Source organism: Idiotropiscis lumnitzeri, chromosome 6 (assembly GCF_059441095.1).
Source record: "Idiotropiscis lumnitzeri isolate Australia: NSW breed Sydney's pygmy pipehorse chromosome 6, RoL_Ilum_1.0, whole genome shotgun sequence".
In the NCBI taxonomy this organism is placed as follows: Eukaryota; Metazoa; Chordata; class Actinopteri; order Syngnathiformes; family Syngnathidae; genus Idiotropiscis; species Idiotropiscis lumnitzeri.
The window spans coordinates 2626051-2645548 of record NC_142396.1 but is presented as its reverse complement, the minus strand read 5'-3'; the positions used below and the strand labels follow the sequence as shown (position 1 = coordinate 2645548).

Below are 19498 nucleotides of genomic sequence, written 5' to 3'. Positions count from 1 at the left end.
AAAAGGAACTATAAATAAATAAATGGAAAATGTGTGGAAAGGCTGAAATTTTTGTGGCGTTGTTTTTTTTTTTTTTTTTTTTTTTAACTTACTGTCACAAAGTCAATTCAAAATGCCAATGTGCTTTTTAAAAAGTGCCGTTGCTCCCCTCATGTGGTTATTTATATCGGCGGCTTGTTTGAAATGGAAGCGCATCCGCGTTCCGGCGGGGCGCTTGGCTTGGCCGACGCGATTTGTTGTGATAGAGATGAAGTCAACGTTGCCTGAAGTACGCTGTTGTTTGTCTCTTCCATTTTTAGCGATTGGACGGCTCCATCAAGGGAGAAATTCGAAAGCAAGCACTGGATCACTTTAATGCCGAAGGCTCAGAGGTATGTTCAAGACTGGCGCCCCGTCATGATGTTTGTCAATCGTTTCAAAACTTCATGACGTTGTGTGACTGACTAAAAACGGTGCTTTGAAGAATGTCAAAATGATGTTGCTCGCACGCGTCTTCAACGGTAGCCCGTCCTGGAAGTTTTGTTTTTCTTAACGGAGCGTCACGTCTCCCCTAGGACTTTTGCTTTCTCTTGTCCACGAGAGCCGGAGGCTTGGGGATAAACTTGGCCTCGGCCGACACCGTCGTCATCTTCGACTCGGACTGGAACCCTCAGAATGACCTGCAGGCGCAAGCCAGGGCTCATCGGATCGGCCAAAAGAAGCAGGTATGCTGCGGCCGAAATTGAGAGCAACTCGCATTGCGCGGTGGCGGCATCACCTTGAGGGTGATCAATTGGCTGTCACTCGTTTGCCGCTGCGCTTCACGCTGTTACCTCATTTACCTCCTGACGACTAACGCAGCATGGAAGAAAATGAATCATGGCCCTTTCACAATTGCCATGCCATTGCTACCTCCAGGAGCGTTTGGTCTGCTGACCAGGAGTTCAGAGAGGTAAGGTGGGGCGAGACCATGTCACTTTATTCACAGATAATAGCGATTGTAAGACAAGGAAGAGAATCTTCAAATGAATTCTAAAATGGGGAAGGGAGGTCAGAATCGGAGGCATTTGCCCCCTCCTCCAAGCTCCGGTTAGGAGGCCAGCGGCACGTTTTGGACCAACTGGAGGCACTTGAGGGAGCACTGGCTGACTTCCAAATAAAGTGCAGTACTGTAATCCAGCCAAAATGTAAAAAATGCATTGATTACAGTTGGTTTAAAAAAATAAATACAAAAAAAAAGGTGGATTTAACATCAGCACCAATTTACCATTCCAATTTCAAATGACTCTCAGATTTAAAACCAAAGTTCCAAATTGTTGGCTTCCGATAAGACGACGCCATCATTTATTGATTTATTTTTTAATTCCAGCAGTTCAGTGTCATCCAGGCTGCAATTTCCTCTTGCCAGCACAAACGTGGCCTTCAAGACAAGGCATTCTTTGACTTAGCGGGACGGGACGTACATCTGACTGTCATTCACACGACAGTGAAAGGAAATAGCATTCTTCCTTAAGATGGAACCCAGGGGCGGCAAAGAGCAGGGGCCCAAAATTGAACCCTGTGGAACACCTAACGACAGTGGGGCCGTCTACATCCCATCAAATGGACTTACAGTTGACTGTCACGTTACGCATGTCGAGTCCATGTCAAATCATGTGTTCAATCACTTCTTTTTCTTGAAGCTGTCTGGCGGCATGCAGTCTCTTCACGCTTTTGTCTCGGCCGTAGGTGAATATCTATCGATTGGTCACCAAGGGAACCGTTGAGGAGGACATTATCGAGAGGGCGAAGAAGAAGATGGTTTTGGATCATCTGGTTATCCAGCGAATGGACACCACCGGCCGGACTGTACTGGACAGCAACTCGGGAAACACCAAGTAGGACCTCTTCGAGTTACGTGAATATGTTTATCGTGAACGATCACGCGCGCTCTTCCTTTGGTCGACCAGTTCGAATCCATTTAACAAGGAAGAGCTCACCGCTATCCTCAAGTTTGGTGCCGAAGAACTCTTTAAAGAAGCAGAAGGAGAAGAGTCTGAACCTCAGGTAGTTTGTCGTCCTGAGTGCACTAAAAGCGCGCATATCTCATCATTTTAGAAATGAAAACAGTGTGTTGTCTTTTCATGCAGGAAATGGACATTGATGAGATTCTCCGGTTGGCCGAAACGAGAGAAAGTGACCAGGGACAAAGTGCCACTGATGAACTGCTGTCTCAGTTTAAGGTGCGTATCTGATCTTGTTATTATTATTTCATATATTACCATGGATACATTATATCTATAAATGGGAAGTCAAACAAATTAAATCTGTTCACTGACTGTGTAGTTTATGTGGAATAAATATGTTGCAGCCCCAGAAAATATATTTACGTGGTTAAAAATTGATACGACACAATTGAGAAAGGAGTGTATTATTTATTTAAAATATTTTGCGGACTATGAGCCGCTCCTTTTTTCCTTGAATTTGAACCATGCGGCTAACACAACGGTGCAGCTTTCCTGTGAATTTTTCTTTCACCAGTAGGGGCGCTCTATAGCAAAGAAAATGCGTGAAATAAATCTCTTTTTTTTTTCTTGGATCTGTTCTGTTTTAATGAGCAAAAATGTTGCCGTGTTAAAATGCACGGTTTTTACAATCTGAGGATGTGCCTTTATGTGCTTTCACAGTACAAAATCGTTCGGTACGTGCAATCAACAACTAATTTTTTTCCAACATAGAAAACTGTGGCTTATGGCCTTGTGAGGCTTGTACAGTGAACTCCCGCTACTTCGCGGTTCACCTTTCGCGGGTTCAGTGCTTCGCGGGTCTAAAAAATATTCGGGGGCATTGTAGTTTCGCCGAGCGGCACACGGGGGCGCTGAAGCGGTTAGACGGCTGGCGTGCGCCAAAGAGGAGAGTGGACGAAGAAGAGCAGGTTCCCCCGGACACGATTGGTGGCGACGGACACGATTGGTGGCGACGTTTCGCGCGGTTCGGACCGTATCAAAGCTCCGGCCGGCGTGCGTGGCAGTTAAGCCGTAGATGAGCAGCTTCCCCGGGCACGGGTGGTGCCAAACGGCCCCTAAGTTTAACCGAATGGAAGCTCCCAAGGAGGAGGGCATGCTCGCGTCACAGTAAGCCGAAGAGGAGCACCTTCTCCGGGCACCGGCGGAGCGCGAGGCTGTCAGTTATGAATGAATAAATGAAGAATGCCACCTTTCATTTCACTGTCATGATCCGTGCCTGTCATGCCGCGTGTGTTTTTGTTTTTTCAGCTGTGTGTGCGTTCCTCCAGCGATCGTCTCGTGCTGCGAGACGCGCTGATTACACTGACTATATTGTGATTATAATAAATATCTTTATCACCATGTCTGCGTTTGGAGAGTCCTGCTCAATCCTCCAGCTCTGCTGGAGGATCATAACATTCACAGGGCACACCGGACGGCGTACCAGCAGGTAAAAGTCGAGGTAATTAAATAAATACAAAAAGAAGTAATTGAATAAATACAAAAATAATGGCTGGGGAATAAAAAAATAATAAGTTTTAATAATAATTTTTTTTTGTTATAACATGAATTTCACTCTACCCGTATTCTATATGGTGTACTGTATACAGGGGGGTATATAATTGCGCATCATTTTGCAAAATTTTAAAACGCAAAGAAATGCACATACAATACGGTAAGCACCACGGGCAATTGGTCAATTGGCCAATTCACTACAGTAGCCCAAGCTTCTCCCGATGCCCATCAGTCCACGCTCATCTCGTATACGTATGTACAATACGCTTCTGGCCATAGGTCGCGGTTAGTTAGTCTTTGTCTCGCAGTAATTTTTTAAGTGTAAAAGTTTTGTGGAGCCATTCGTGATGCCTCCCAAACACTCTTTATCCCTTGGTGCATCTAGTGAACCGAAGAGGAGCAGTAAAGCTCTTCATGCCCCTGCGCAAAACGACGGACTAATTATGTTAGTGTTTGCTTGTTTTTGTATGTTTGTTTTGTTTTTGATTGGTTGTTCGTAAGTAAATTGTTTGGTAGAACAGTGTTCTAGTGTGTTCACTCTCTCTCTCTCTACCCGTATATATTTTTTTTAATATATATTTTTTTAAGCATTTTTGAAGGTGCGCCGCTATATATAATTTATTTATTTATTATTTTTTTTTTTTAAGGTGCGACGCTACTTCGCGGATTTTCAGTTTCGCGGGTGGTCTCGGTCCCCATTAACCGCGATAACCGGGGGTTCACTGTATATCTATTTTTTTTTTCCCAAAAGGGAGTTGCTGCGGTTTATATGCGGGTGCACCTTATAGTCCGGAAAATACTGTATTTATTTATTAATTTTATTTTTGGATTGATATCATTTTTTGGGGGAAATAATGCTTTCACCACTAGTCCCAAATTGCATTGTGGGATGAGGTGGCCATTTTGGGCGGGCAGTATCCATGGCGAATATAAACAAGCCTGTGTAGTCACACCGAATTAAAGTCAGCATGTTAAAACGCAAGAAGGAGAGGGAAGGGGATTTCCAACACTTTGACCGACGAGCTCTTGCAACCTGGACAGCGTTTCAGCTCTCTCAGTGCACAGCATCCACCAAGGATAGAGGTTTTTTTTTTGTTTGTTTGTTTTTTTTAAACGTGTCCCTTTTTGTTCATCTGTAGCACAATTTTAATGTATTAATATTATTGCAGTAAGTGCTGATGATAGCTATGTCCAAACCAAACTTTCTTTGGACCCATACTGAGGGATAATTTATTGCACAATTGAGCTTTTCCGCACTCATGTGCAGGAACTGAACATAATCTAAGAACTGAGGTAATTAAAAAATTTTTAAAAAAGACTTTGCAAACTGAATTGTTCATCCACCGTGTATTTCATAAAGCCGGGTTCCAGTGTACTATTAAACGCCAACCTCTGTTTTTCTCTTATTTTTATTTGATTTATTTTTTTGAACATTCACTTGCAGGTGGCCAATTTTTCCAGTATGGAGGAGAGTGCTCCCGTCCTTGAGGAGAAGCCTTCTCGTGAATGGGATGACATCATCCCAGAAGAGCAGCGGCGTAAAATTGAGGAGGAGGAAAAGCAGCGGGAAATGGATCTCTTCATGCTGCCCAGAAGCAGGAGCTCCAACAAGCGGGTAAGAATCTGCTCGTCATCAAACAGTTTGCCTCGATGCGCTCAAAGCAAAAAAAAAAAGAAAAGAAAAAAAAAAACAATCCAGCAATCATGCCTTTTAATAACATGGCCTTCCAGGGGGGCGGCAAGGTGGCCGACTGGTTAGCACGATGGCCTCACAGTGAGAGACATCATCGGGCGTGGGTTCGGTCCCGCCTCCGGCCTTCCTGTGTGGAGTTTGCATGTTCTCCCCGTGGCTGCGTGGGTTTTCTCCGGGTACTCCAGTTTTCTCCCACATTCCAAAAACATGCACGACAGGTTGATTGGACATTCTAAATTGCCCCGAGGTATGAGTGTGAGCGAGAATGGTTGTTCAATTCTGTGTGCCCTGCGATTGGCCGGCAACCCGTTCAGGGTGTCCCCCGCCTACTGCCTGAAGATAGCTGGGATAGGCTCCAGCACCCCCCCCGCGACCCTAGTGAGGAGAAGCGGTACAGATGATGGATGGATGGATGGCCTTCCAGGGGTGAATCCTTTCAACTGACTTGACTTCGTATTTGTGTTCTCAGGCTCAGGCCAATGACAGCGACAGCGACGTGGGCTCCAAGCTCAAGCAGCGCTCTTCGGCCTCTGACAGCGAGACTGACGACAGTGACGAAGATAAGAAGCCAAAGAAGAGAGGCCGGCCTCGAGCTCGAAAGAACAACGTGGAGGGTTTCAACGATGCTGAGATACGCAGGTCAGGTGTTTAGTCAGGGTTTGGTTTACATTCCTCTGGAGCTCTTGCTGACCCATTTGACTTGTTGTGTTCTTCATCAATACAGGTTCATTAAGGCTTACAAAAAGTTTGGAGCTCCACTTGAAAGGTAAATGCATAGTTAAAAAAATTAAAATAAAAACAGCCCTCCATTTTAATAAATGTCATGTCGCACCGAATTGCGAGGTAATAAATAAGCAGCTCACCGCAAAAAAAAAAAAAAAAAAAAAAAAAAGGCCCTTTTTTTAGGGGTGTCCCAATCCAATACAAATATCAGATCAGGTTCCGATATCATCCAAAAAAAAAAAACACTGTTGGATTTTATCAGACTACATCCAAAATGTTCGCACTTCTAGACCAGCAGTCCATTGGAGAATCCTCTCCTTATTTTGAATTTGTTTTGTTCAAACATTCTGAGGTTTGACGTTGAATCCATGCAACCCAAATGTTTGGAATGAATGGCTCACATATTCTCATACCTACTGTTGTTATTCAGTTTAATTGTACATCTTCATCAAGTGTTTTCGAACAATTCCTTCTAAAAAAATAAATAAAATAATTCGAGCATGTAACATTCTTGCTGATATTGTATCAGACATCAATCTAGGCTCGCAATTTCTGTCTCGGATTGGAAGTGGAAAATGTTCGGGACACCCTGACTTTTTTATTTTTTTACCTCCTAATTTATATCATTAATTAAACCTAATGAATCTCAATAAACACCTTACCCCAGATAGATGCCTGCTACTCTCTGCTGTTCAGTGGTAGACTTTAAGCAGGACACATGTAGCATCTGTAAAGCTGACAGTTAGTATTATTGTGATCACAATCAATTTTGTCCTTATTGGGAAAGTATGTGAAAAAAAAAAAACCCACACGTAAGTCATTAATTTGTCCCGGGTCGTAGCAAATAGCACCTACACCAAATGAATGTTGAGGATGCGACGCAAGCACAGAGAGTGCTGATGCAATTTAAGGAGATCATCAGTGCTGCATTAAAGAAAGGGAGTTACAGCTGTGATAATGTCACAGAGAATCCTCATGCAATTTGTGATTGGCGACTCACTCGTGAGGGGGCGGCGCTACGCGGAATCGACGTACCCAAAAGTCGTAACGGGCGACCGCTCGCAAATCTCAAATCTATTCTTGCTTTTTTTAAACCACAACGGCCGAAGAAGTTAAAAGTGAGGATTTAATTGCTGATACGCTTGCGAGGCCATTTTCGAGACGGACCTTTCCAGAGAAGCTCAGTCGTCCAACACTCGCTCAGTATTGTGAAAGTGTCTTTCTGTTTATTATTTGTCGTAAATGTTGGTAATACGAGGGGGATTTCTTCAAGTCGGACGAAGTCGGACTTCATTGAAGGCCGACGTGTCAAATGCACGGTTCGCCACTAATATACATGTACATAAGTCAATATATTGTTAAATGTATTTATGAATGTACGGAAGAAACTAAAGTACTAAGTTTAAGGCGCCGCCTTACAAATTTTCCCAACAATTCAATGCAATCATCAAGTTCATTGGGACTAACCGGCAATGTCAAGCATGTTTTCGTGTCTCCAGGTTGGAAGCCATCGCTCGGGACTCTGAGCTGGTGGACAAGTCGATCGCAGACCTGAAGCGACTGGGCGAACTCATTCACTGCAGCTGCGCGGCGGCGGTGCAAGAGCATGAGGAAAACCTGAGAGAGAAGCCAGTGGAAGGTAAGCGGTCGCGCTTGTCGCCAACGCCGCTTTGCCGTTGCCGTGCTGAAAATGTGCTCGTTGCAGCCAAAGGTCCCGGCAAACGGAGAGGAATCAACATCAAGATTTCAGGAGTGCAGGTCAACGCCAAGTCCATCATACAACACGAGGAGGAGTTTGAGCCCTTGCACATAGCCGTGCCGGCCGATCCGGCCGAGCGGAACGCGTAAGCATGCCACTGATGTCATAAAGCGGTGGAGGGCAGGGTGGGGGTGGCTGGGGGGACGGGCGGGGGCAGCACCGCACGTGCGATTGACTTTGCTCGGTTTGCCGACAGGTTCAAGCTCACATGCAGAGTCAAGGTGGCCCACTTTGATGTGGACTGGAATGTGGAGGACGATATTCAGCTCTTATTAGGAATTTATGAACACGGATTCAGCAACTGGGATCTGATCAAGACCGATCCTGACCTCAAGCTCTCTGACAAGGTAAGTACAGTCAACAGTGGAGTCTCCCCTGTCGATGCAATATCAAAAAGCAGCGTTAACAATTGCAATTACATTTGAACAGTGGCGGGCCGTGCACTTTACACGCAGGCCTTCAGTCAAGTCCGACTCAAATCAATTCCCCTCATAGTACCATCATTTGTGACACCACGGCTGGACAAATAATGAACAGAAAGACACTTAACACACGACTCAGCGAGTGTTGGGCGACCTAGCTTCTCTTGAAAGGTCCGTCTTGAAAATGTCCTCCCAAGTGTATCTGCAATTAAATGCACACTTTCCCCTCCTTCGGCTTTTGTGGTTTAAAAAAAGCAAGAATAGATTTTTGATTTTCAAACGGTGGCCGGTTATGACTTCTGGGTGTGTTGGTTCTGCATAGCGCCGCCCCTTCACGAGTGAGTAGCCAATCGCAAGACGCGTACGTCATCTTCAACGTGCGGCCAGCGAGAAGGCTCACTGAAACCAACTCGTGATCTGATTGGCTATCGCAACTGTCTATCAACTGTCAAAGCCACCCTGAGACACAGAAGAGACACCTGCACGATTGTATCTGAAGGCCTCGGACAAATAGTACATGCTCCTGGTATTATGAAATCTGCCTGGCAACACGAGCGAGCTGATATTTGATTGGATAAAAACTCTCACCTAAAAATTCAACACGAGGATATTATTTGACATCAACGTGAAGAATATGATCGTGATTTCTTGATTTTGTTAGGCCAGCAGAGAATCTCTTGAAGGCCTTGACCGCCCGCCACTGCATTTGAATTTGTCTACGTGTGTGCTTTCCCCGCACAGATCCTGCCGGATGATCCGGGCAAGAAGCCTCAGGCTAAGCAGCTGCAGGCGAGGGCGGAGTATCTCCTCAAGCTGCTCAAAAAGGAACAAGACAGCGCGGATGTGTCCAAAACAGGGGACGAGGTGAGCTGATGAACAGCAGCTCGTCTGCGCCGCGTTTGTGGCCGTGGCGTTCAGCCGGCTTTCTTGGCCAGCAGGTCAAAGTGAGGAAGAGGAAGCCTCGGGTGAAGAAGGAAAAGGTTGTCAAGGATGAGCAGGGCAACAACATCTCGTCGCCGCGCTTGTCAGACAATCCGTCAGAAGAAGGCGAGCTCAAGGTCAGTCAACTGGATTACGCCTCCAAAGGGTGGAACATTTTTGGGGAATTTCGAGGACCTTTTATTTTTTGCTCAATTTAGCTGGAGAATTTTGCAAACATTTTTTGGATGTGAAATCTAAATCTAACAATTTCACATTTTTGAGCAGGAGGAAGGAACAGAGAAGTCCCCCACCAAGAAACGACAGAAGAAGAAGGATAACAAGGAGAACAAAGAAAAGCAAGGAACCCAGAAGAAGGAGAAGGAAGGCGAAAAAGAGAAGAAGGGCAACAGGGCCAGAAAAGAGAAGGTTACTAATTCCCTTTTGTGCTTTTAACATTGGCTGCAATATTCGCCACCTTTGCCAGTATTATTAATAAAAAAATATTTTAAAAAAAAATCCATAAACTCTGCTTTTAAAAGTCTTTCCCCCGGGGAGAACACAGTCAGAAGAAACCCCACACAAGAATGCCGGAGCCGGAATCGAACCCTGTACCTCCTCATTGTGAGGCCATCCTGCTTACCAGTTAACGCTTATCATAATAATTAACTAGGAAAAAGTCAAACTAAATAAATGAAAGTAAAAAAAAATCTAGAAAAAACCCCCACCAATCATCTTACAAGTCAGGGCAGCATAATCAGCTACGCCAGGGGTGCTTACACTTTTTCAGCATGTGACTTATAAAATGAGCAAGGCAAAATGATCTACCTACTATAAAAATGATAATTTATATATATATATATATATATATATTTATTTATTTATACATCGGCAAAGAAGGGCCTTCCCGGCCGCATATGTCGTGTAGAAGGAATGAACTGCAATGCTGAATTATTCTTCTTTGGAGCCAACATCAGTTTGCATGTTTCAGGCGAAAGGAGCCAAAGGGAGGAAAAGCCAAGGGCCAGTTCACATCACGGCCGGCTCCGAGCCCGTTCCCATCGAAGGAAAGGAGGACGACGAACTCGACCAGGAGACTTTCAGTATTGTGAGTTTTTAAATGAGACGAGCCCCGCCGATGTACTTGTCGAATTGTAACCGTCGTCCTTCAATGCGTCCAGTGCAAGGAGCGCATGAGGCCGGTGAAGAAGGCCCTGAAGCAGCTGGACAAACCGGATGAGGGTTTGTCGGACCAGGACCAGCTCCAGCACACGCGCTCGTGCTTGCTGAAGATCGGAGATCGCATCGCCGAGTGCCTTAAAGCGTACGGTGACCCCGAGCATGTGAAAATATGGCGACGGTGAGATGGTTACGCTGTGCCTTCAGTCGTTGCCTTTTGCCTCATTGCTCCAAAAGAACCAAAACATTTGAATTGGCCACTCTTGTGGCTTCATTTTACTCAAAGCAACATCAAATAAAAATGTTTGAACAACATCGATCTAATCCCGTAGCACGAGCACAAACTCTAGCAAACATATGACTTCTTTATTTTATCACAACCAAGTAGCCTAGCGAGTCGCGATAGACCAATTATCAACCGTGCAGATATTTGGCATTTTGCCGCTTATCGGCATCTGCCCCTTTTTTATTTTTTTAACTTTCAAGGTCGATAAATTAAAAGCTGTTTTTTTTGTTTGTTTATTCTCTCTCTCTCTCTCTCTCTCTCTCTCTCGCGCTCTCGCTCTTTCGCTGCTGTGCTGGTGGTTTTGCCTACAGAAGCAGATTGGCCCGCCCGCCGCACCATCTGATTGGTTCCTTGTAGCAGCCAATCAGCAGAAAGCTGCCCGTTTCTTTTCATTCAACAAGAAAAACGTGCATCTGAGCCTGGGAGCTCCGTGTACTTTTTGTTCGACTTTTAAAATTAAGTTTTCTATTTTCTAAGATCTAAAAACGCTTTAACGTCGTAAATTCCTAAAGTTGTTTCATAAACATGTGCTTAAAGGCATTTGAACTTGAAGTTTTTATTGTTCAGAATTTTGACACCATTTCACCCCTTTTTCCAACCAATGAATATCGGCTTCAAATATCGGTTATCGGCCTCCATGACTTCTAATAATCGGTATCGACCCTGAAAAAAGCATATTGGTCTATCGCTACGATCGAGTGTCAGAGTCAAAGGAAAGCGTGTCGGTGTGTGTGAGCCGAGACAAATGACCGCAGACGTGTTTGTGTTTTGTGGCGCCAGTGTGTGCAGCGATGTGTGTGCGAAGCGTGCAAAGCAAAGCAATGCAATTTTTGTGAAAGACAGATGACGTCTACATTAGGAGGTTTGAACGTGTGACCGAACACACGCGAACAATTTCGTCCCGTCTTGCCTCGTCAGCGAAAATTCATTTACGTCCCGTCATATTTTTGTCCTCAAAGATCCACGTTTAGCTTGTCATCATCTCGTGATCGCTAGGGAAAAAAACGGGGTGGGGGGGGTTACGAAATCTTTTCGTCATCGTTGACGAAAACAACACTGATCGTGATATTGAGCCCATGTAAATGCATATTTCATAAATGTTGCGTTTTTCTTCATTGACCAGCAGTGCAGATCCAAGTTGTCAGAGGCCACCGTGAAATGAAACATTTTCGTGACTGACTCAGATCCTCTTTGACGATGAATAGAATGCCTGTGCTGTTTTCCCCAGAAACCTCTGGATTTTCGTGTCCAAGTTTACGGAGTTTGGCGCCCGGAAGTTGCACAAGCTCTACAAAATGGCTCAGAAGAAACGCTCCCATGAGGAAGAGGCAAGTGGCTCACAAATGCGCATTCTTCATCTTGTCTCAGTCTGACATTCGTCTCCGTTCGGATGCTTCCAGAAGGAGCACAAGAAGAAGGACGAGCCCTCCGGGAGAGGGAAACCTTTCCGCTCGGATGCTTCAGCATTCGGTCGAGACTCCACGGGTCCGCAGTCGGCGCCGTCTCACTCCATGCAGTCGGGCCCGCACGGACACCACAGAGATTACAACGTGGGCCCCAAACGCCACTTCCCCAATGACGGTAATACACGCTTCGAGGTTGCATTCCCAACTTGACTGTATTTAAAAAGCACCGTAAGACAACCGCCGCTGTGTGCAAAGTGCTGTACATGGATCAAAAGCAAGTCATACGAGAAAACAACCGTTTCCCCCCGGAATATATGGCGCACCCGCATATAAGCCGCAGCGGCCCTAAAAAAAAAAGATACACAAGCCGCATCAGGCTGTAAGCCGCAGTTTTCTATGTTGAAAAAGACGTTTTTGAATTGTGAATGCACAAAAAGGTACATGAACAGATTGTTCAAAGAGTGCCTTTTCACACGGCAACAACTTTGCTCATTAAAACAGAGCAGACCCAAGAGAGAAAAAAAAAAATTGAGATTCATTTAACGTATTTGCTGAACCATAGAGAGCCCCTTACCGCTGGAAGAAAAATCCTCAGAAAAGCCGCACCGTTTATTATTATTATTATTCGCCGCATGGTTCAAAAATCGAGGGAAAAAATAGCGGCTTATCGTCCGGAAAATCCGGTCTTTAATAATGAAAACTGTAAAAAGCACAAAAACACTAAGCAAGTCTCATTCTGAGTCAAAACCCAAAGAATAAAAATGAATTTTAAGACGGACGGGGCTTGCCTAACGTTTTGCGGGAGGTCGTTCCAAAGAGAGGGACTGGCAACAGAAAAGGCGCCATCCACTCTGACCCTTCGCTCAGTCCTCGGTACCTCTAATAGCGTCTGGTCTGCAGACCTGAGGCCCCGGGGTTGAGGAGCAAAGAGGACGTACGCTGGGATGAGACCGTTTAAATTAGGGGTCCGCCGTGCGAGGTGACCCTGGGGAACGTGCTTTTTTCCCCCCACTGTGCTACAATAAAGTGTAATCTCACCTCCACTCCAGTAGTTGGCAGTGACGCTCTCCTTGGCCTATTGTGCGCAGCGAGTATTAATTCAACGGTGGAGGTTTGTTTTGCAACGAAAATGCGATTATTTAGAGTTGCGGCGGAGAGGGCGCCGTGGGGAGAGCGCGCAAATTGTTTTCTTCTTGCTCGGGTGGGGCGTAACAGAAACATAATTGAGAAGCACTGCTGTACATCTATGATCTCATAACTGGAAAATGGAACTGCAATGTGGCAACCGGTGGCGTCATAACAAAATCAGTTTGAATTGAAGCCAGTCGACATGGCCGTAATTGTGCTCACACAGACCGGGGGGACTGGCAGAGGGAGCGCAAGTACAATCACCCGGGCAACCCGTCGTGGCAAGGCGAGCGCCATCACCCGTATGACGGCCACCGCTACAAGGACCACTATGGCGACCGGCACGCCCACGGCGACTCGTACCGCAGCACCGGCGGCTTTCGCAACAACAGCTCGCCGCGCAAGAGGCCCTACGACCAGTACGGCAACGACCGCGACCACCGCCCGCACCGGCTCTACTACGACAGGTAAACTCAAGCGCTTGCGTGCGCCGCGCCGCACCGCGCCACTTCCAAGTTGGACCACAAACTCCTCTAATGTGACAAAGAATATGGGAGGCCGATGCAGAAAACTTGCTTGTTGTTAAAAATGTTAATGATGGTTAAAGTATGGTGCACTTGAGTAAAAGTTATTATTTTTCCTGCTTGTGTTTCGATTAAAAATAAATAAATAAAATAAAATGAACGTAAAAACGCCTATTTTGATGAATTAGGTGTAGAGAGTACAGATAAGAGTTTTCAGATGTAGAGATTCCAAAAATAAGCACTCAAAGTGCAGATGGAGCGTATTGCAAAAGGACTCGACTTTATTAGCAATAAGTCATTTTCCAAACAGGAGGCCTCAAACTGCTTATTATTTTGATAAATTGATTAATTCATTATTTTGTTGATGAAGCCATCGGATTGAAAAAATAAAATGTTTGTAATTTCCTCCGGACATTATTTCAAATTGAGAGTACAGAAATTGCAGCAATTAAAATGAATTGTGAATCCGTTCACTGATTGGCGCCGTAACACGTCGGAAAATCGGCAATCATGTTGATGATTTTTTTCCAAATTGAAAGCAGATATTAGAACATGTTTCATTTTAATTTCAACGCTCTATTTTGGTGTCGCGAACGTTTCAATAGTTTGAGGGTGTTTTTGATGTTGCCGAATCTCAAAATGACTTTGTGGTTTTTCCAGAATCGACTCTAGTTTTTGCGTTCGACAAAAACAGGTGACCGTAAAGCACAAACACTACTTTTAGTCACAATTAAAGTCGCGTAAACTGTCGAAGCACAATGGACTCAGCAGCTTTAGATTACCCAAAACTCAATGAAGATATCTTGTGGCGGGCGGTCAAGGCCTTCTCCACTGGCCTAAAGAAATCATGATCATATTCTTCACGTTGATGTCATATTATATCCTAGTGTTGATTTTAGATTAGATTTTTTTGGGGGAGTTTTTCTCCAATCAGATATTCCGATAGCTCTGAAAGCGGAGGATGCAGAGGACAGGGTTCGATGGAGACAACTGATTCGCTGTGGCTACCCCTGAAGGGAAAAGCCGAAAGGATGAGAAGAGGAATTCAGCTAGCTGGTGTTGCCAGGCAGATTTCGCAATATCAGTCGCCCGCACTATTCGTCCGAGGCGTTCAGATACAATCGTTCGGGCGTGTGTGTGAGGGGCGTTTCCGGCTGATAGACAGTTGCGATAGACAATCAGATCACAAGTTGATGACAGTGAGGCCTTTCGAAAATCTCAAATATATTCTTTTTTTTTTTTTAAACCACAATGGCCAATGCAGGGAAAAGTGTGGATTTAATTCCAGATACACTTGCAAAGCCATTTACAAGACGGACCTTTTGAGAGAAGCTAGGTCGTCCATCACTCAGTACTGTTTAAGTTTGTTTCTGTATATTATTTCTCCAGCCGTGGTGTCATAAATGATGCTATTATGAGGGGGATTTAGTCAAGTCGGACTAAGCAGGACATCATTGAAGACCTGTGTATGATATGCACAGCCCGCCACTGACCAGATCAAAAAAAAAAAAGTTCAAGCCAGCGTTATAGTATGGACAGTTTAGTTTATTGATTCCTTTATGTACCACTAGAGGGAGCCAATGAAGTACAAGTGGTATGCGTCATCCCACCTTTCGCCAAATGTGCCTATTTGCGATAAGCGCTGCATGATGACTCGGGGGCGGGGGGCCATTTTGTCTTCAGGCACCAGGACTCCAAAAGAAGGCGTCAGGACGACTTCCGCTCCAACTACCACCACCAAGGACGCGACGGCCCCTCTCAGGACTTTCGTCGGATGCCCGAGCACCGGCCGGGCCTTGTGCCGGGCCAAGACCACTACAGCCGACCTTTCCACTTGGACAAACCCCCGCTTCTGGACCCGCGCTCCCCGCAGGCCCAGAAGTCCCCGCATGACTCTCGCGCTTCCCCGGCGGATCCCACTGCCCCGTCTGAGTCCACCTGGAACAACAAGAAAACATAAAACGTCTGGACTGGACCAGTCATAAGCTTGAACCGAGTCGACTGTGTTGCCCTCCAAGACACACAACAACCATCTTCAGTGAAGTGACTGGACCATGTGGAATGGATGCTTAGTCCCATGGACTACTTAGGCTGGCTTTCGGGCGCAAGGAACTGTTGACTGACCTTAAAGTGCCTGAATTATTTTTCTTTTTTTTTTTTTTTTTTCAATTTTTTTTTTTTTCTTTTTTTTTTGACAGCACGCCAAGGAGGATTTTTGCTTATTTCTGCGTGTGGAGCTTTAAATGTCATTGGACAATGTGAGTACATGAGAATGTGTTATCGCGTGCACTTTTTTTTTTCCCCCCTTTTTTCGCAGCAGCAGCATGTTTTGGGGTTGTAAATGGGTGGACAATTTCTCGTAAATTTCCATGGGCAGTTTTGGAACTATTCCATATTTGACAGTTTTTCATGGGAATTGAGGTTAGCTTCATGGAAAAGTACTGTATGGTGTTCAGGCATACCAATGAGCAACCATTTTGTTGTCATGAGCAGAAATAAGATGGCTGCAGACATCTCTCCTGCCATCTTGTGGAGGAGCTTTGAATTGTTCCGCTTGCCACAATGCATCGCTGGCAAAGATAGAAGAACAAAGATTCATTAGTGACTGGAACAAAATCATTTCCGCATCAATTTCACACATTGGGATGTGTTTTTAACGCTACAGAGGAATGCCCCAATCCAATTGAAAATGCAAGAATCAGTATTTATTGCAACGTGGCTTCTTCTCTCTCACAGTATTGATGAAAGGTTTGCTTGTTTGTTTGTACGCTCTTTGTGGATTGTGCGCCATTTGAAGGACACGAAACTCCCGGTGCCAAATGCGGCCCTCCATTTTGCGTTGACCTTTTTTCCGCACATGTATCCCATTGGTGCCTTATGTAGGGGCCGTCCAGTTTTGTGGTCCTTGCACACGACTGTAAATGGAGGGAGGCTTGCTGTTGAGTATGTAAATCAAGGGAGGGGGGGATTTTCAGTGTGGATGCGAATAATTCAGCTTGATGTGCAAATGGGAAAAATATTGATCATGTTCATCCGGGGCAAAAGTCACACTTGGAGTGGACTTGGTTCAAATTCAGTGTTGCAAAGGAATGGAAATTGCCCAGCAAATTTCCTTGCCAAATTAAGGAAGGACATTTGGAAATTAGGAGCTGAAATTCCCTAAATTGCCATAAAGGGTTTCCCATATTAAACATTTCCAGAATTTTGCAACCCTCATCAAATTTGTTAATAATGAAAAAAAATCTTTTGAATGAGTTCATCTTGGAAGGAACGCCAGGGGGTGGCCACGCGGACTCTAAAATGGCCGCCTTGCCGTGTCTTTTGCGCGAGTGGCTTCTTGAGACTTTTTGGTGGGTCTGCACATGCCTACCAAATTTCATGTGGCTCAGTACCACTGGCCTCGGGGGGATACATTTTCCAAATGTTCTCGTGAATTGTATTGAAAATGTTCACAAGTATAGAAAGTCCCTAAAAATTTGAAGTGGATTTTTGCACTGTTTGAAAAAAAACCAGCAACCTACAAATTGCATAAAAATGCACCTAATATATAAGAAACCTAGAATAAAACAGTCGCATTTTAAGGACAGAGTATGGAATGTCTCAATGACGTGAAAATTGGTGAAGGGCCCATGTATCAAAGTGGTAATCGTCATGCATTGTGTGTGGGAGAAACCCCCCCTCAAAAAAAGGGGATTTCTCCTCCTCTTCCTCCACCACGTCAAGCAAGCTCCAGACCTTGTATGATTTGTTCTCAAAGGAAAAAGTCTCATTTATATTTGTGAAAACAACCACTCTTGATGAGAATTGCTCTTGTACATATGTTTGGACATATGTAATAAAATTTGTTACACTCTAACACATCAGGTTTGCGTCCACTTGTGACTAATTCTCAAGTAGGCGAGGTGAGTCCCTTGGCACCTCAAGGGAACATGCGCTTTTTTTTTTGTCTGTACGAGGATAGTGTAATTGCACATCCTCTACAGCTGTGGAAACGGATGACTTCATCACGATGAAGACGTTCGATGTCAAACGTATATCCATCCATCCATTATCTGTACCGCTTTTCCTCACGAGGGTCGTGGGGGTTGCTGGAGCCGATCCCAGCCATCTTCGGGCAGTGGGCAGCGGGACACCCTGAACCGGTTGCCAGCCAGACGAACAACCATCCGCGCTCGCACTCGGACCTAGGGGCAATTTCAAGTGTCCAATCAACCTGTCGTGCATGTTTTTGGAATGTGGGAGGAAATCGGAGTACCCGGGGAAAACCCACACAGGCACCGGGAGAACATACAAACTCTACACAGGAAGGCCGGAGCCGGGATCGAACCCACGACCGCTGCTGTGTCTCACGGCGAGGCTATCGTGCTAACTAGTCACCCAACGTGATGCGTCAAACGTATAGTAAACATTAAAGCTGTTGCTTTCTGTTATTTATATCAAATTACTTTTTAGGGGTGTTTAAAATCCCACTGGCTCTTCTTTTTGTCTTTTCTATATTATGTATGTATTAATAACTGTGTTTGGTTTGTTCATGTTAATAAAGTTGAAAAAATATTTATCATCTCATCAATATTTGCACGACAGAGTACTGAGTTTCGAGGTCCTCACAGTAATAGTTGTCAAAATTATATTTCTTGTCAATTTAGCTTTGCTCAGGGACATTTTATTGACAATCTAACATCAATATACAATGAACATGTACATTAGTACGAAATGTACAAAGAATGGTGGTCGGAGGACGCGAATGGTTTTCTTCTTGGAAGGGGGGAGGCGTGACAGAAAATCATTGACAGTAGTGCTCTCATTGTGCGCTCAGGGAGTACAAACAATCAATCACATTTTATTTATGTAGCACTTTTCATACATAAAATGCAGCTCGAAGTGCTGTATAATAAAAACATCCAAATTACAACCAACAAAAAAAACTAACTGTAAGTGGGTGTAGTGAGGTTGTTCTTGCAGTGGTTAGTGGTAGAGCTCGTAGTGGGAAGACGGACTGGGTGATTTGTCCATAGGAGTCAGCTGGGAGCGGAATTGAGGACGTCATAATGAATGTTAGCTGCGAAAATCGAGCTACCCAGGTCGGGTGAAAACCGTCCGGCTGGTAAAAAGAACGCCAATTCCAAAATAGGTTAAAATAGTCAATAAAAGCAGAAGGAAAGATGTCCGCAAGTGCGTATGAGCCACGTGTTCAGGCTTAAAAGACAGAAGCGCGCGCTGCCGTGGGATAGCGGCGGCAAAGTGCTGCTTATCCAAACTGATAGCCTGCCAGTTTTTAGCAAGTGGAAGAGGACATTAAAATCTTGCTTGGGCTGCTCCGATTGTCGGCGCACTGTTTTATTCGTCCCCACGTGGACAACGAGCCGGGACACGAATGGTGGGAGAGAGAGAGGAAACATCGGGCAGGATGTTTGCTATGTCCTTAACTTTGGCTCCGGGAGCGGGTGATCGCACCAAAGTAGCGTGTGTGTTTAATGATGCTGTCGCCAACAATGACGGTGGTTGGTGAGTACAGAGGATGTGAAGGAGCGTCAGGGAAACCGCGGGCTCTGTGGAGAGAATCCGACCTTGTTGTACAACATAGTTGTGCCCAGGCCGGGTGTCAGCTGAGGATGGCACTGGTGAGTGGCGCCCACTCGTGTGCCGGGACAGTGCATCCTTGAGCAGCCATACGCGTGAGCGGCTGACCGGGCCACGCGTGGACTTAACCACTCCGGCCGAATTCAGCGTGAGCGGGAGGGAATTCAAAGGAGCACCTGGGACCTCGGTTGGAACGGCCGGAGTCTCCGACCGCAAGCAATGGCAACGGGAAAATCCTCGACCAGAACGGATAAACGACTCTCCGGGACCAATCAAGGGCGGGAAGACGGCACTCCGCTCCTCCGGCTGCGGGACGCCACCTGAACCCATGCAGTGGTGTTGAGCAAGATGGGCCCGGGCAGGTAGCTGGATCCCATCTCACCAGGTCCGTCAGTGGAGCC

General features: G+C 45.4%; 1 protein-coding gene across 5 annotated transcripts in view; it reads left to right on the top strand.

Moving 5' to 3' along the window:
- Nucleotides 1-18071, top strand: part of chd2 (chromodomain helicase DNA binding protein 2) — a 39558-nt gene extending 21487 nt beyond the window's left edge. For 2 of the 5 annotated variants that reach the window (XM_088297897.1, XM_088297902.1), the window contains 20 exons: nt 300-371; nt 555-704; nt 1708-1856; nt 1929-2025; nt 2109-2201; nt 4924-5094; nt 5642-5811; nt 5897-5938; nt 7395-7534; nt 7601-7739; nt 7851-8001; nt 8818-8940; nt 9012-9134; nt 9280-9423; nt 9986-10102; nt 10176-10354; nt 11688-11787; nt 11860-12040; nt 13220-13460; nt 15201-18071. In XM_088297897.1, coding sequence (XP_088154023.1) covers nt 300-371; nt 555-704; nt 1708-1856; nt 1929-2025; nt 2109-2201; nt 4924-5094; nt 5642-5811; nt 5897-5938; nt 7395-7534; nt 7601-7739; nt 7851-8001; nt 8818-8940; nt 9012-9134; nt 9280-9423; nt 9986-10102; nt 10176-10354; nt 11688-11787; nt 11860-12040; nt 13220-13460; nt 15201-15477 — 2859 coding nt within the window. In that variant the 3' untranslated portion in view covers nt 15478-18071. The remainder of the gene's footprint in view (nt 1-299; nt 372-554; nt 705-1707; nt 1857-1928; nt 2026-2108; nt 2202-4923; nt 5095-5641; nt 5812-5896; nt 5939-7394; nt 7535-7600; nt 7740-7850; nt 8002-8817; nt 8941-9011; nt 9135-9279; nt 9424-9985; nt 10103-10175; nt 10355-11687; nt 11788-11859; nt 12041-13219; nt 13461-15200) is intronic. The other 3 variants (XM_088297899.1, XM_088297898.1, XM_088297900.1) reach the window with 3 other exon arrangements.
- Nucleotides 18072-19498: the final 1427 nt, after the last annotated feature.